Source organism: Podarcis vaucheri (assembly GCF_965113315.1).
Source record: "Podarcis vaucheri genome assembly, chromosome: 3".
In the NCBI taxonomy this organism is placed as follows: Eukaryota; Metazoa; Chordata; class Lepidosauria; order Squamata; family Lacertidae; genus Podarcis; species Podarcis vaucheri.
The window spans coordinates 98,907,922-98,922,200 of NC_138761.1; the positions used below are offsets into that span (position 1 = coordinate 98,907,922).

General features: G+C 40.4%; 1 protein-coding gene across 1 annotated transcript; it reads right to left on the minus strand.

The window, feature by feature from the left end:
* Positions 1-951: 951 nt before the first annotated feature.
* ALLC (allantoicase) lies at positions 952-13,836 on the minus strand. Its single transcript, XM_082215599.1, has 12 exons — positions 13,761-13,836; positions 11,555-11,701; positions 10,328-10,378; positions 9,296-9,383; positions 8,985-9,110; positions 7,415-7,494; positions 5,006-5,138; positions 4,471-4,626; positions 3,066-3,139; positions 2,606-2,714; positions 1,920-2,047; positions 952-1,171 (listed from the first exon to the last, which is right to left on the minus strand). The coding sequence occupies exons 2-12, from the start codon at positions 11,642-11,644 to the stop codon at positions 1,019-1,021; spliced, it is 1,188 nt and encodes a 395-aa protein (XP_082071725.1). The 5' UTR covers positions 11,645-11,701; positions 13,761-13,836; the 3' UTR covers positions 952-1,018.
* Positions 13,837-14,279: the final 443 nt, after the last annotated feature.

Consider the following 14,279-nt stretch of genomic DNA (forward strand, 5'->3'; position numbering starts at 1 on the left):
AGTTTTGCTCTCTGTTTTGATAATTAATAGTTCCAGAATCTCTCAGCTATTTGTGATCAGCACCACTTAACGTTGCACTCCTAAGCACACTTGCTCAAATTCTTCAATCAAATCAAGCAGGATTGACTTCCAAGTTAACATAGAATAAGGCTGTGATAAACGGCATCATATAGGAGGACATATTTTGGATATTCCGGACTAATGTAAGCAAAACTGAAAATTAGATTACACATAGGATTTGATTTTATTTTTAATGAATAGGGCTGGTCCTCACACAAGGCAGAATGAGGGGAAAACCTCGGGGAGCTGATTTTGGGTGCCATTAAATTCTTAGTTTTTAAAATTTTATTCTTATTGCCAGGGAGGGGAGAAGTGTGATTTTCTGCTTTGGGTACTATTGACATTGACAGGGCAGGGGATGCCTTTTGCAGCGCCACACATCAGGCAGCAAACTGCCTTGGGTCAGTCCTGGTTATTTATTATTGCATTAATATCCCACCTTTCACCTAAGGAGCTCAAGGTGGCAAATGCAGTTCTGCCGCTTCCCTGTTTTATCCTCGCAACAACCCTGTGAGGCAAGAAACTAAGAGTATGTTACTGGCCCAGGGTCAACCTGTAGGCTTCATGGCTGTGTGGGGATTTGAATCCGGGTCTCACAAATCCTAGTCCAATGCTCTAAACAATATAACCGGCTTGATATGTAACTGCGCTTTAAAAAACAAAAACAAAACCTTTCTACCTTATGTGCTCTATCTGTTCGACAGCTGCATTCATTGCCTCTTAACATTGTTGAATAAATAATACTATTTTCCAAATCCGATAACCTGTTAGCAAATATATATGTAAATTATTCATTCAGCTAGAGAAATGATGTTATTGTACAACCGTAACAAATTGTTGCATTTGAACCAATGATGTGGAAAACTGTATAATTCAATGAATGCAGATAGATGAATTGTATCCCGTCTTGTATTAACCATGAGTGAAATTCTGCAGAGCCTTTTTCCTGAGAACATTTTTACTTCCTCATGTCTGGCAAGGCCCGTGGAAATCCCCAGAGACGCATCCTACTTACACCTCCATCAGGAGCAAAAGTAAGTTTCACATGAGTAAACACATCCAGCATCTTTATGGCAGCACCATCAAAAAAATGTCTCGTATGAGGTTTAAGCTGGGGGAGAAAGAACACAATAAATTTGGTAATAGTAGTTGCAGACAAGATTCTCATTCCAATCTTATATTTTTTGTCTAGTTGCGTGTCGAGGTCCCCAAGCCACCCCCTGAATAAATCACAATTCACACAGAATTTTTGTTTAAGGTTTTTGGCATAATTTTGGCCACAACTTTATTAAAATACATAAATGTGAGTGGTTGTGTAGGCATTGGTTCCAACTATCTGTCCCCGTCCAGGGACAGAACTGACTTCCGGATTTTGCAGTAGGCAAAAACCAAATGGCACCAGCCAATCTGCCAAATGGACAAAATTCCTACCAGACCCCTGCCCCAAAAGCAGATGACCCCATGACAGGCATAGCAATGTCAAACGCAACAGCCCTAAATTAGGGAGGGTGAGCGGGCGATCCGATGCACGCAGCAAAAGAGACTGAAAAAGGCTACATGCCAAGAATATATAACCTTCGGGCCAACCCTCTAAATGGTAACATCAAAATCCCCCCAACAACCCAAATTGGCCCAATCACAGTCATGGCCATCCAAATTGTCCCGCCCAATAACCAAGAGGGGGTGTCCTGTTAGACCCCACCGCAACATGTGCTCCCCATGAAGGAGAACATGCTTTGTGGATGTTGTATGTTTGTGGCTTTTGTTTTTCTGGAACTCATAATTGCTTTTTGTAAAGTGCTTCCCACCCATAATATAGATATATTCATATTCAGTTGATCTAGAGATTCAAAGCTGACCTTTGTTGCAGGTACCAGTGTGTTCCATTTTGGACCTTGCTTCAAAGTCCACTTTTGTGCATTATATTCATTTTCTTCTTCTGTATTCAAAATACAGGCCTCAAGTTTAAATGTATCTGGAAAGTTTCCTAGTAGTAAAATAAAATAATTGAATGCGATATACTAATAGTTCCTTCCAAATAAATTAGGGCTGCAATCTTATATACACTTACCCAGGAAGAAGTCCCATTCAACTCAGTAAGTATTACTTCTGAGTAAAGAGATATATGGTTGCATTTTAAGATTGGAACCCTTTGCACACTTGCTGAGGTAAAGCTCCACTGAATTCAGTGATAAGATGGCCCTCCCCAAAAAATAAACATGCTTAGGATCATACTGCACAGATTATATAGTAGTACCCTGTGGCATTTTCAAAGGTGAAATATGAATATTACCCACTACAGCCTGCTTCTTAAAACATCTGCCTGACTCTTACAGCTTGAAAGGGGGGACAAAATTTTAAAACATTCATTATGCTCGATTTAGTATAACAAAATCTGCTGAATTTTAAGAAAATCTTCCATATTTATCTATCTATCTGTTTGGACCAAAATCTTTGGAAACACATTGAATAGTAGTAAACTTTTCACAGAGTTATCTAGGTAAAGAGGGTTTGACATAAGACTAACATAACAAGAAATTTGTACCTTTAAAGTGACTGGTGTCTATTTCTATGTGCGTTATAACACCTGAATGTCCCAATCGAAAGACTGCCCATTCACTTCCTGGTACAAGTAAGATCCCTTTGTCACCAAGCTGGAATTAAAAGGAAGACTCTTTTTTTTAAAGTGGTTGATTCCCCCTCGTAATCCACTCATATATTAATATCCATTTGTGGGGGATTCCAATACGCAGCAGTTTCCATGTTAGCTCCTTCGCTCAAAAAACTGCATTTTGTCTGGAAACGTATTGTTTCAATATACTGTTGTTTGTGTTTGTTGTTGTGGGAGGCATCATAAAGATCAATAAAACACTTTAGTGACAAGAAATAGCTGAGGAATACTGAAAATAATACATTCATTGCAGCTTCTAAAGATCAGTGTTCTTCTGTATATGAATTATGTTTAGGAATTGGATAGGAGTTGTTTTAAATAATTTGTTTCTTACCTTTAAAATAGGTGGCCTTTGCAGACTTCTGCCTGTTTCCCATCCATCTTTCATGGACTTTGCTCTACCTGGTCCTAACCCATCACCAAAACAAAAGAATAGAGACACTATATAGAGAGAATAACTCAAAAGTCTTAACTATGAATCACCTTATTCCTTAATTTTATATGTTCTAAAGTATTTTTTTTTCTGAACTTAGTAGGGCTATCTGTTGATGAGAAAAACCTCAGCTACTTAACTGTAAATATTGTAATTGGTCATTTAATGATGATTTTTTAATTAAAATTCTGTAACAATAAAACAACCGTTTCCAAGGGGGGAAATGCTTTAGCCAGGTTCCAAAGAACCACACAATTAGTTCTGCATACCCAATAGGGATTTGGACTTGTGCATATTAAACATTAATTCGAGTGAAGTTTCAAAATGAGTTTCTGATATGGCATATCGACCTGCTGTTCAAATACAAGGGTGTCAAAATTTTCACTAAGCGCATTCCTGTACTTATGGGTTCCCTAATTAATAAGAGGCATGTTTGTAGCTGACAAAACCATTTTCAATTAATTAATCAAACTAATTCAATAACTAAATATTGCAACCCAGAATTTAGTGTTCGTGGCAGATCACATTTGATTTTCATCCATATTGCAGATAGATATTAATACCTTATTTAGCTGGGTCTTTCTAATACAAATCCTTCATCTAGACATGATTTTTACTCTGTTCCTATATATATATTCCTTCATTTTCCATGACCATGTGTTTGGAATTCTGCTATAAATAGCAAAGGAGTCTGAAGATTTATAACTGCCAGGCAAAAAGCAGTCTTGGGAAACAAGAGGAATAAGAACGGGCTGTTTAGGGGAACCAATACTGTGTTAAAGACTAGTGGTTCTCTGTTCCCCTGTTTTGTAATAAGTCTTGGGAAAAAGAAATACCACAAATTACATTCTCCTCAGAAGGAGAATGTGCGAACCACTATCCACTGCAATTTCCTAATGCTAGGGGAAATGAGGAGTGTGAAAAAATATATCTGAAAAATTATATCCAAAATTCTCTGCCTTGCTCTGCCCATTCATCTACTGTATCTATAAACTGGAGAAACTATTTTCAGCTGGGCAGAACATCATGCTTAACCAATGTCATTGGACTCTCAGCTAAAACAGAATGGAATTCACCAAACTCTACTGCTTGCACCATGCCTGTTTATTTCACTTGGGTTTACTGAGCACAAGTGCCAATAATGGACATAGTATTTCACGGATTATTCCCACAAACAACAATTGTGAGGGATTGTTTAGCGGTTCACTAAAAAGTTGACAGCTTAATTTCACGAAAACATCACGCTCAAACTGCATTACATGAAACCAAATCAATGGCTATAAACAAAGCCTGGTGTGATTCTTACCTAAAATATTCCCAGGATGGCCTAACTGAGCATCACTGTATCCAACACAGACACCTCCGTTCACCATTGCCACCAAATCACTCAAGTGGTTCAGGCCAGAGAGTGGCCATTCTCTCTGCATTGTACCATACACTTTTAAACGTGCAATTCCACCATCTGGGAGGGGGAAAGTGTTTTAATTCTGGTTTCATGCCAGAAGAAAAGGATGCACATATTTTGATTAGAGAAAACAATGCATATGCTCATTTCTATATTTTTTAGTAGTTACATTTTACAATAACATACGACGGATATAACTTAATATATGCTATGATGATAATTAAGGGAGAGACAGAAATAACAAGGAAAGAATGTGAGCAAATGGTGTTACATATACAGCTGTGGTACAGCTTCATCGCTGTGGTTCTCCAGATGTTCATCGTTTCCCAGCTCCCATCAGTACCAGCCAGCATGGCCAATAGTCAGGGATAACTGGACTTATCACTCAGCAACAACTAGAGGGTCACAGGTTCTTTTCCTCTGATACGGATCTTACCTGGATATATGTTGAGTCTTAGATGTGTCCATTTTTGCTTCGAAGCTGCAACAAAATAGTTGTGGGCAGCATCAAGGTTTCCTGATTTTATCTTTGAGATGGGAACTAAGGAAGTCCACTCATCTGACCTCATCTAAAAATAAATATTCATTAGCTGGTTAACTTTCAAGGAAATGATAACTTTACTTAGATTTCTTTTTAATACACCTGAGCTGGTATAGAGGTGGCCCCACGCCCATAACAAGACTACCTTTAAAATATTTAGGGTGCTTACGTAACTCAGATGTAAAACTTTTGAGATGTGCAGTGCTGCTAAAACTGGCCTCTTTAATGCAAGCTTGTTGTTGTTTAGTCATTTAGTCGTGTCCGACTCTTCGTGACCCCATGGACCAGAGCACGCCAGGCACTCCTGTCTTCCACTGCCTTCCGCAGTTTTGTCAAACTCATGCTGGTAGCTTCGAGAACACTATCCAACCATCTCGTCCTCTGTCGTCCCCTTCTCCTTGTGCCCTTCATCTTTCCCAACATCAGGGTCTTTTCCAGGGAGTCTTCTCTTTTCATGAGGTGGCCAAAGTATTGGAGCCTCAGCTTCACGATCTGTCCTTCCAGTGAGCACTCAGGCAAGCTTAGTAGGTGACTAATGTAACAAACTTGTAGATAGGTGTGCTCTGGTAAACCAGCCATTCATAGCACAGCCCCGTAGGCCACTTGTTGTCCCCATCCTGTTTACTTGTTTACTCCTGGGAAATTCCAGATACCCACTGTTTATAGCCCTTTCTCAAGTATAGAAATATCTAAGGTCTACCTGAGCGCATCAAAAGCAGGAATGGTGATAGGAGAATGTTTTCATCACGATTCACATGCTCTCTTTTATGTATTCTGTTCATAGTGAGAAATGTTGCTGGACTCCCCTGCATTGCTCTCTCTTTTAGCCCCAACCCTGATATCCACAGATTGAAGCAGAGCCTTTGCACATACAACAATTGTATGCACATAGGCTTATAACCTATCACAAACTCTTGTATATTCTCCTTTACAAATGTTGCATTAATTTAAAAAATGGCATAGTGTTATGTGTGAACCCAGGCCAGCAGCTTTAACAATGGTTTGTTTACGGCCAACAAAGCACATTCTGAATCTATGGTTTGTTGGTGGCTTACTAACCTTGGTTTGTTTTAACTATGGCTTGGTGATATGTATGAACCCATCACCCTTCCTTAACCTTGGCTTGTTTGGCATGCCAGGCACTCATTGAATTATAAAAGCCATGAGGCATGAGGCAAGAGCAGCTAGAAAACAACCCAAACTTTGGAGAAACAAGCCATGAAGAAGAAGAGGAGGAGGAGGAGGAGTTTGGATTTGATATCCCACTTTATCACTACCCGAAGGAGTCTCAAAGCGGCTAACTCAAAGCCAGTGTGGTGTAGTCGTTAAGAGCGGTAGTCTCGTAATCTGGGGAACCGGGTTCGCGTCTCCGCTCCTCCACATGCAGCTGCTGGGTGACCTTGGGCTAGTCACACTTCTTTGAAGTCTCTCAGCCCCACTCACCTCACAGAGTGTTTGTTGTGGGGGAGGAAGGGAAAGGAGAATGTTAGCCGCTTTGAGACTCCTTAAAGGGAGTGAAAGGCGGGGTATCAAATCCAAACTACTCTTCTTCTTCTTCTTCTTCTTCTTCTTCTTCTTCTTCTTCTTCCATTCTCCTTTTCCTTCCTCCCCCACAACAAACACACTGTGAGGTGAGGGGGGCTGAGAGACTTCAGAGAAGTGTGACTTAACCACTACACCACACTGGCTCTCTTTGGAGAAAAAAGCCATGGCTTTTTTGGTGGTCTGGGATAACTCATAGTTAACTTGTGGTTTAACAACTCATTCCTTATTTGTAAAGTAGGCTTTAGAGATTAGGGCTGCAGAGACAGGTGTGGGTAAATAAATTGAGAAAGAGAGGATATGTGGGAGATGGTTCAGAGAAGCAGAAGATAGTATAGAGTTCAGAAGCATAATAGGTCTTTATCCCCATTGGTTGCTGCTAGTCACTCCCTATATGTGGCACCTACATGGTGCAGCCTATCCCCTTTCCCCACCTTCATATTTTGCAGATGCCAAGAGGCAATTTCATTGGGACGCAGGTAGCGCTGTGGTCTAAACCACTGAGCCTAGGGCTTGCCGATCAGAAGGTCGGCGGTTTGAATTCCTGTGACAGGGTGAGCTCCCGTTGCTCAGTCCCTGCTCCTGCCAACCTAGCAGTTCGAAAGCACGCCAGTGCAAGTAGATAAATAGGTACCACTCCACACTAATAGGTGGTGAAGTTAGTCTAAAATAATGTGCCTTAACATTTTGATAAAACACAATAATTTTAGCGCAATAAGTCAGTGTTATCTGGTGCTTTTCCTACACAGGCATCCCAGTTACCTCCTTGACAACCCTCAGCTCTTCATCCGAAGCCGCTGTTCCTATTCTGTTCCCTCTTGCTGGCAGCGCTGGTACCTCCTCTGCAAAGACAATACGCCCAACAGAAATTTAAGTAGATAATGTGGGCATAATCAAAACTTCTTCCACATCCACTTCCGAAAAGCTAATTGTTTAGATTCACTATATTGTTTAGATTCAGTATATTAGCAAAAGGATATCTACGGGTTAGTCATGCTGGCCACATGACCCAGAAGCTGTACGCCAGCTCCCTTGGCCTATAGAGCGAGATGAGTGCCGCAACCCCAGAGTCATCTGCGACTGGACCTAATGGTCAGGGGTCCCTTTACCTTTACCTTATCTACTGTAGGGCTAAGGGGGCAGGGGTCCTTTGGGGAGACTAAAGAGCAAACATGACTTTGAACACCATGCGCAGAAACATGAAAAAATGAAAAACTGCTGATATGTGAGAGTCAACACCCGCTTCCATCATTGCCAACACGACCATTGCCGTTTACTAAATTGATACTGTTGGGGTAAAGAAAGCTTCTGTCAGGATGTCCCTGTGATGCAGATGAGGTCGGGATTAGCACAATGTAGCAGCATGTGGGATGAATGCATCATAATCAGTGCACACTCTCCTAATCACATTTGTGCCATTTCAGATATTGAATCATAGAATTGTATTGTGGGAAGAGACCATCTAGTCCAACCCTCTGCAAGGTAGAAATCTTTTTGTCCGACGTGGGGCTCAAACCCACAACTCTGAGATTAAGAATCACATGCTCTACTAACTGAGGCATCTGGATACCCTTGCTGTTCATTTATAGTCAGCATAGCTCTGTGCCGGTAACTATCCACATAGAAGATTAGAAACAAGCAGTCATGAATGGTGAAACATTACTATGGCTTTTTTATCTCCAGTGCCTATATTAGTCCCTAGATATCCTGTGCGTGGTAGCTAAACCTGAAAAAGTCTCCTTCACACTTTCCCAATAGCCAATCCCTCCTGTTGAGGGTCCATGTTTGGCTTCCCTTGCCCCCTCCATGACTTTTCGTAATCTCTAGCCCAGGAACAGTGGTACCTCGGGTTACAGATGCTTCAGGTTACAGACTCCACTAACCCAGAAATAGTACCTCGGGTTAAGAACTTTGCTTCAGGATGAGAACAGAAATTGCGCGGCAGCAGGCGGCCCCATTAGCTAAAGTGGTGCCTCAGGTTAAGAACGGACCTCCAGAGCAAATTAAGTTCTTAACCTGAGGTACCACTGTACAGGCAAACTCGGCCCTCCAGATGTTTTGGGACTACAATTCCCATCATGCCTGACCACTGGTCCTGTCAGCTAGGGATGATGGGAGTTGTAGTCCCAAAACATCTGAAGGGCCGAGTTTGCCAATGCCTGCTCTAGCCCTAGGCCTTGAAGAAAAGTTTCTCTCAATGATGCTCATCTCCCACTGGGTTTCAGGCAACGTGACTGTTCTCCTGATGTTGCTTCCGCTAGGGTCCCCTTCCTGTCACCTTTCCGTGTTTTGATACATCATTATCAACACCTCTACAAAGATCTTAAGTTACCTGGCTTCAAGCAAGCAGCTTGGATTGATATCTGAGGAGCGCAGTTTCCAGCAAAGTAAGATGTGTCTGCCTCAAACCCATAAATCGTACCTGGCACCCCCAGCTGAATGATGCACCAATCATGACCTAAGACGCAAAGGAAGGACCTTTAAAATGCAACACCCAACCAAAGTTAATATATGTAGATTTAGGAAATTTTCCATCCTATTTATTTATAAGATTCTTTACCCACCTTTCGCCATAATCTCAGAAATTCTCTCAGAAAAGAAAAGTCTTCTAAAAATAAATAAATGTCGGTTCAGCTGTTTTACCTGGAATGCGCTTCCTCCTGGTTTCCCATCCATCCCTCCATTTCCCAAACTCGGTGAATAGGTCTGCATGATATGCTGGTCTTTGTTTCTAAGCAAACATATATAAAAAAGATCAAGGTAGTGCTTGCATTATGCCCTTCATTATAATAAGGTTTAAAGCTGACAGAAGTACAAACCTATATGCTTATAGTAGGTGCTTCAGAATGCCTTGATTCGGGGGTTTTGTGTTCGTTATGTGAAATGAACCAAATTAAAAGTGAACTGGGCAAGGGGAGGGCTAGTGGGCTGGCTAGCCACCTATGGCCATTCCCTTGAGATTGGTGTCAGTCTGAAAAAGGCCTAGAACATGAACAGCAGCTAGCATATAGTGGTGCCATTGAGGATGGAATTCAATTCAGAAATCCAGTGGGCTACGACCCCAAATGAAGCAGAGCTAGTTTATAAGGGGAGCCCTTGTAATGTAAGGCCATTTGAAATAAGTGAAGTTGCACACCATTACCACCTAAAGAGACGCTCTTCCATGTACAGTGGTACCTCAGGTTACATACGCTTCCCAGAAATAGTGCTTCGGGTTAAGAACTTTGCTTCAGGATGAGAAAAGAAATCGTTCTCCGGCAGCGCGGTGGCAGCGGGAGGCCCCATTAGCTAAAGTGGTACCTCAGGTTAAGAAAAGTTTCAGGTTAATAACAGACCTCCGGAACGAATTAAGTACTTAACCTGAGGTACCAATGTACAGTCATTAAGGCCAGAGTCTGAAAATACCTAACTTCTGTATATTATCACTACCACAATTGGCCAAATGCTTGTTCTTATACAAAGGAAATGAAACTCTGTAGTGTATGCCCCCCCCCAAACTTTTCACAGCTTCGAAAAGGCAACTGTGCAGCAATACCTTAAAGCATTAGACTGTTAACTGGCCTTTATTTATCTATTAAATTTATATACCACCCTTCATCAGAGGATCGCAGTGGCCTTTATCACCGGAATACATCTGGAATCCAAAGAAGAGCCATATAGATATTGCATACCTACCTTTAAGAGATTTTCTGCAGGAGCAAAAAAGTCATCCGTTGCAAATAAAACCTTTACAAAATAAAAAAGAAGCATGAATTACAGCTGCAATTTACATGTAACTACGAATTTTATTTTACATGCGACATTGGAAATCTCTCTTTGAGATTAGGCAGGCTGGTATGAGGGACAGGGCCTTCTCAGTGAAGGCCCCCCAAGTTATGGAATTCCTTTCCCTGAGACATACTATCAGCCCTCACCTTGGTTTTTTATGTGAGCTCTAAAACTGCATTTGTTCACAATGACTTTTAGTGCGGGGGGGGGGTTCAGTGAGTAGTGAATTCTGTTTTTTAATCTTTACCAGAATGGCTTGCTGGATACATTGGATATCTTGAAATGAATCAAATGCTACAGATGAATTATTATTATCATCATTATTATTATTGCTATTATACTTATCGTGTTCTATATTTGATATGGTTTTAAATTGCTTAAGGTGCTGTAGGATGGTATCCAATTGCACCAGCTTGCTCACGCCACATAACACAAAAGGCAAATCCAATGGGTGTCTTGTATGTGAGAAAGAGGCTACACAAATCCTAGTTCAACTGCTATTATTATTGCCTCAATAACACTTAAACTTGTGCACCTTTGACACCATTTGCAGAAGAACATCAACATTACACTTGAAAGTGTGCAATTGTGTTTGTAGCCCTGCAGGAAGGAGCTGCTTTTGATTTAATATTTTATGCAGCACTTTTATTTGAAAATGTTATCAAAATTAATTATGGAAATCTATTGTTTTTTACCAAAATATTTTCATACAGACAAACACATCTTGGCATCATAATAATTAGGATAACAACTTTATACAGTGGTGCCTCGCAAGACGAAATTAATTCGTTCTGCGAGTTTTTTCGTCTTGCGAATTTTTCGTCTTGTGAAGCACGGTTTCCCATAGGAATGCATGTATTAACGGTTTTAAGAAAAAGGAAACAAACTTGCAAGACGTTTTCGTCTTGCGAAGCAAGCCCATAGGGAAATTCGTCTTGCGAAGCAACTCAAAAAACGAAAAACTCTTTCATCTTGCGAGTTTTTTGTCTTGCGAGGCATTCGTCTTGCGAGGTACCACTGTAGTTCTAGAAGTTAGATTTTTTAAAAAATAAATTTTCAAAATCCCTGCACAAAAGCTAAACATCATCTACTTTTATGAACCTCTCTTGTTTCGGTGAATTTCTTTGAATTTACCTTCCCTCCTACAGATTCACATCCCAAGTCATTCAGATGCAGGAAGTCAGGTAAAACATTGCCCTTCTTTTCAGAGAGATGAACGGTCATCTTTCTTCAAAAGATCACACTGAATTTTTTTGTTGTTGTTAAAAAGATATTACTCTTCTAAAAGGGAAGAGAAATAAAGTAAATAAAAAAAACCCACCTTATCACATTAAGCTCCCCCTTTCTTAAAAGCAAATTTGTAATTTGATTAAATAAATAATAGTGATCAAATAAATAACTCCAGAATTTACTGGCTGGAGGAACACAAGGCTACTACAGGTACGGATATTTTCTCAGTACAGGCACAACCCACAATTTGTGTGGAAAGGAAAGCAGCATACTCACTCGCTAATAACAGCGATATGTGACCAAAAGGAGCAGGCAAACGCTGGATCAAACAGCAACTACACCACTATAAATGGTAAATGCAGAATGGCCCCATGTGGCTGGCATTCTGGAGTTCCCTTTTAGCTGTGGCCATTAGAACTGAAGTATCATTTCACCTCATGGATTTAAATCCTCTTTGAACCCCATTTAAGCCAGTGGGCTGTGTCGCCATATCTTGTGGCAGCAAATTCTGTACATTTATTGTAATTTAACAGCAGTTCTGAATCTATGGTGAACTGGTTTAACAGGGTGACCTCCACTTTCTAGGTTTAAAAGAGGGGGAGAATAGTATTTTCTCTACCTGCTTCGTCAAAACCGTGCCTAATGTTCTAAGACTTTATTCACTATCATCTATTTGTTGCCTTTTAAGAAAAAGAGCCCCAAGCAATTTAGGCTTTCCTTCTATGAAAGAAATTCTAACATTTGCTCATTGGGTTTGCCCTTTTCTGCACCGTTTCCAGTCTCCGCTCCTCCACCTGCAGCTGCTGGGTGACCTTAGGCCAGTCACACTTCTTTGAAGTCTCTCAGCCGCACTCACCTCACAGAGTGTTTGTTGTGGGGGAGGAAGGGAAAGGAGAATGTTAGCCGCTTTGAGACTCCTGAAAGGGAGTGAAAGGCGGGATATGAAATCCAAACTCCTCCTCCTCTTCTTCTTCTTCTTCTTCAGTTATATTTAATTTAAGCGTGCCCAGCATTCCACAATTTGGCAACTCAATAGATTTATATCAAAGTCTTCCGATGCTGGCAGTTTTATTTCTAATCCCTTTCCTAACGATCCCAAGTATGGAATTTCCCTTTTTCACAGCTTTCTTACATCCCATCAGTTTATATATGAAGTTGGTAATCGTTCCCCCTAATGAGCATTACGTACTTACTTGCACTGAATCTTGTTTGCCATTTTGTTGCCCAATTATTCAGTTTGGATAAATTATGTTGGAGCTCTTTCCTTGAATATTCACCTGAATAATCAAGTGTCAGCTGCAAATTGGCTACCTCACTGTTCACTCTTTACCCCCAGCTCATTTATGGATGTTAAATTAAAAACACTGGTCCACATCCACAATACAGATCCTTGTATAGTTCATTGCCTACTTGCCTCCATTTTGAAACAAGTTTATTCCTTCCATCTGCTTTATGTTTAGCCAGTTACTGAACTAAAACGGACCAGCCCTACTTACCACATTTGCTAGGTTTAGCCTGCAACCCAACCCCACTTACCTGAGAGTAAGCGCCTCAGAATTCAATAGGACTTACTTCTGAGAAGATATTATTACTGTTGCAGAGTTACTCATGAGTCTTTTGTCAGTATCTTTTTTCGAAGTCCAAGCATATTATGTTTATATACTTGGACGTCCTCCTGACCAAGTGGGACTGCTGAAAGGTTGCCATTTCTTTTTTGTAAAAACAGTTAAAAGATTACTTTTCTTCAGTTATTAATATAAAACCATGCTGATTTTTGGTTTTAATTACAAGGTTGCAAATAAGACGTGATTAATTGTGCTACCATAATTATTTCAATGCAGAGCAATGGCAGTTCAGTTGTAAAAGCTAGTGCTATATATTCTAATAACTATAAGCTAATCAGTTACAGGCAAAATAGCCAAGTTGTGTCGTCTAGGCACACCATCAAAAATGGGAACAAAATAGTTAAATTATACTGAATTGAAACTTTTCACAGTTCACTGGAAAACATGAAATGTGGACATTCCTATGGATATTTTTAAATCATTCAGTCTAAAATATATTTGCCATAACATCTTAAGAGAAATGAATAAAAATCAATTAGTCTTACTCTATTAGTAGTTTTGGTCCACGACAGCCGTAAATAATCTGCACTGTGAAGAGACTAGTGTTTCAAACGGACTGGTGGACAATCCCCAATAAGCAGGTTACACAACCAGTAGACAATCATTAGACTATATTGATTCTGTAAAGGATCTATGTAAACACCCACCCCCTTCCTCAAACAAACATACAAAAAGAATGTGCAGTCTTTTTATGAATCTAAAATATATTTTTTTACTTAAGCAGCGTATTTTAAATTAACCTCGCAAATTGCACGAAGCACGGTGTTTTTGACACATTTTAAACTCATATTTTCTACCACGATCCTGGCCTTCACAAACTTTGCTCCTGGAACCATTCCTGGAATGGAAGGTCTCTTTTTCAGTATTAGCAGCACAACAGCCAGAGGATGATCATTCTCATGTAGCGTGGACTTACCTTGGCAGAAAGCCTGTAGTAATACTGCGTGAGTGTATATATGCACAACATATCCCATCTGCTGAAACAGGAGGCTTCGGTGGTTTTT

Coding starts and splice junctions, on each gene's coding strand:
- ALLC (XM_082215599.1), bottom strand. CDS start 11,644: ATGACCGTTCATCTCTCTGAAAAGAAGGGCAATGTTTTACCTGACTTC. Junction 10,379..11,554: donor GTGAATCTGTAGGAGGGAAG/GTAAATTCAAAG, acceptor TATTTTGTAAAG/GTTTTATTTGCAACGGATGA. Junction 4,627..5,005: donor AAGACTCAACATATATCCAG/GTAAGATCCGTA, acceptor TCCCCCTCCCAG/ATGGTGGAATTGCACGTTTA.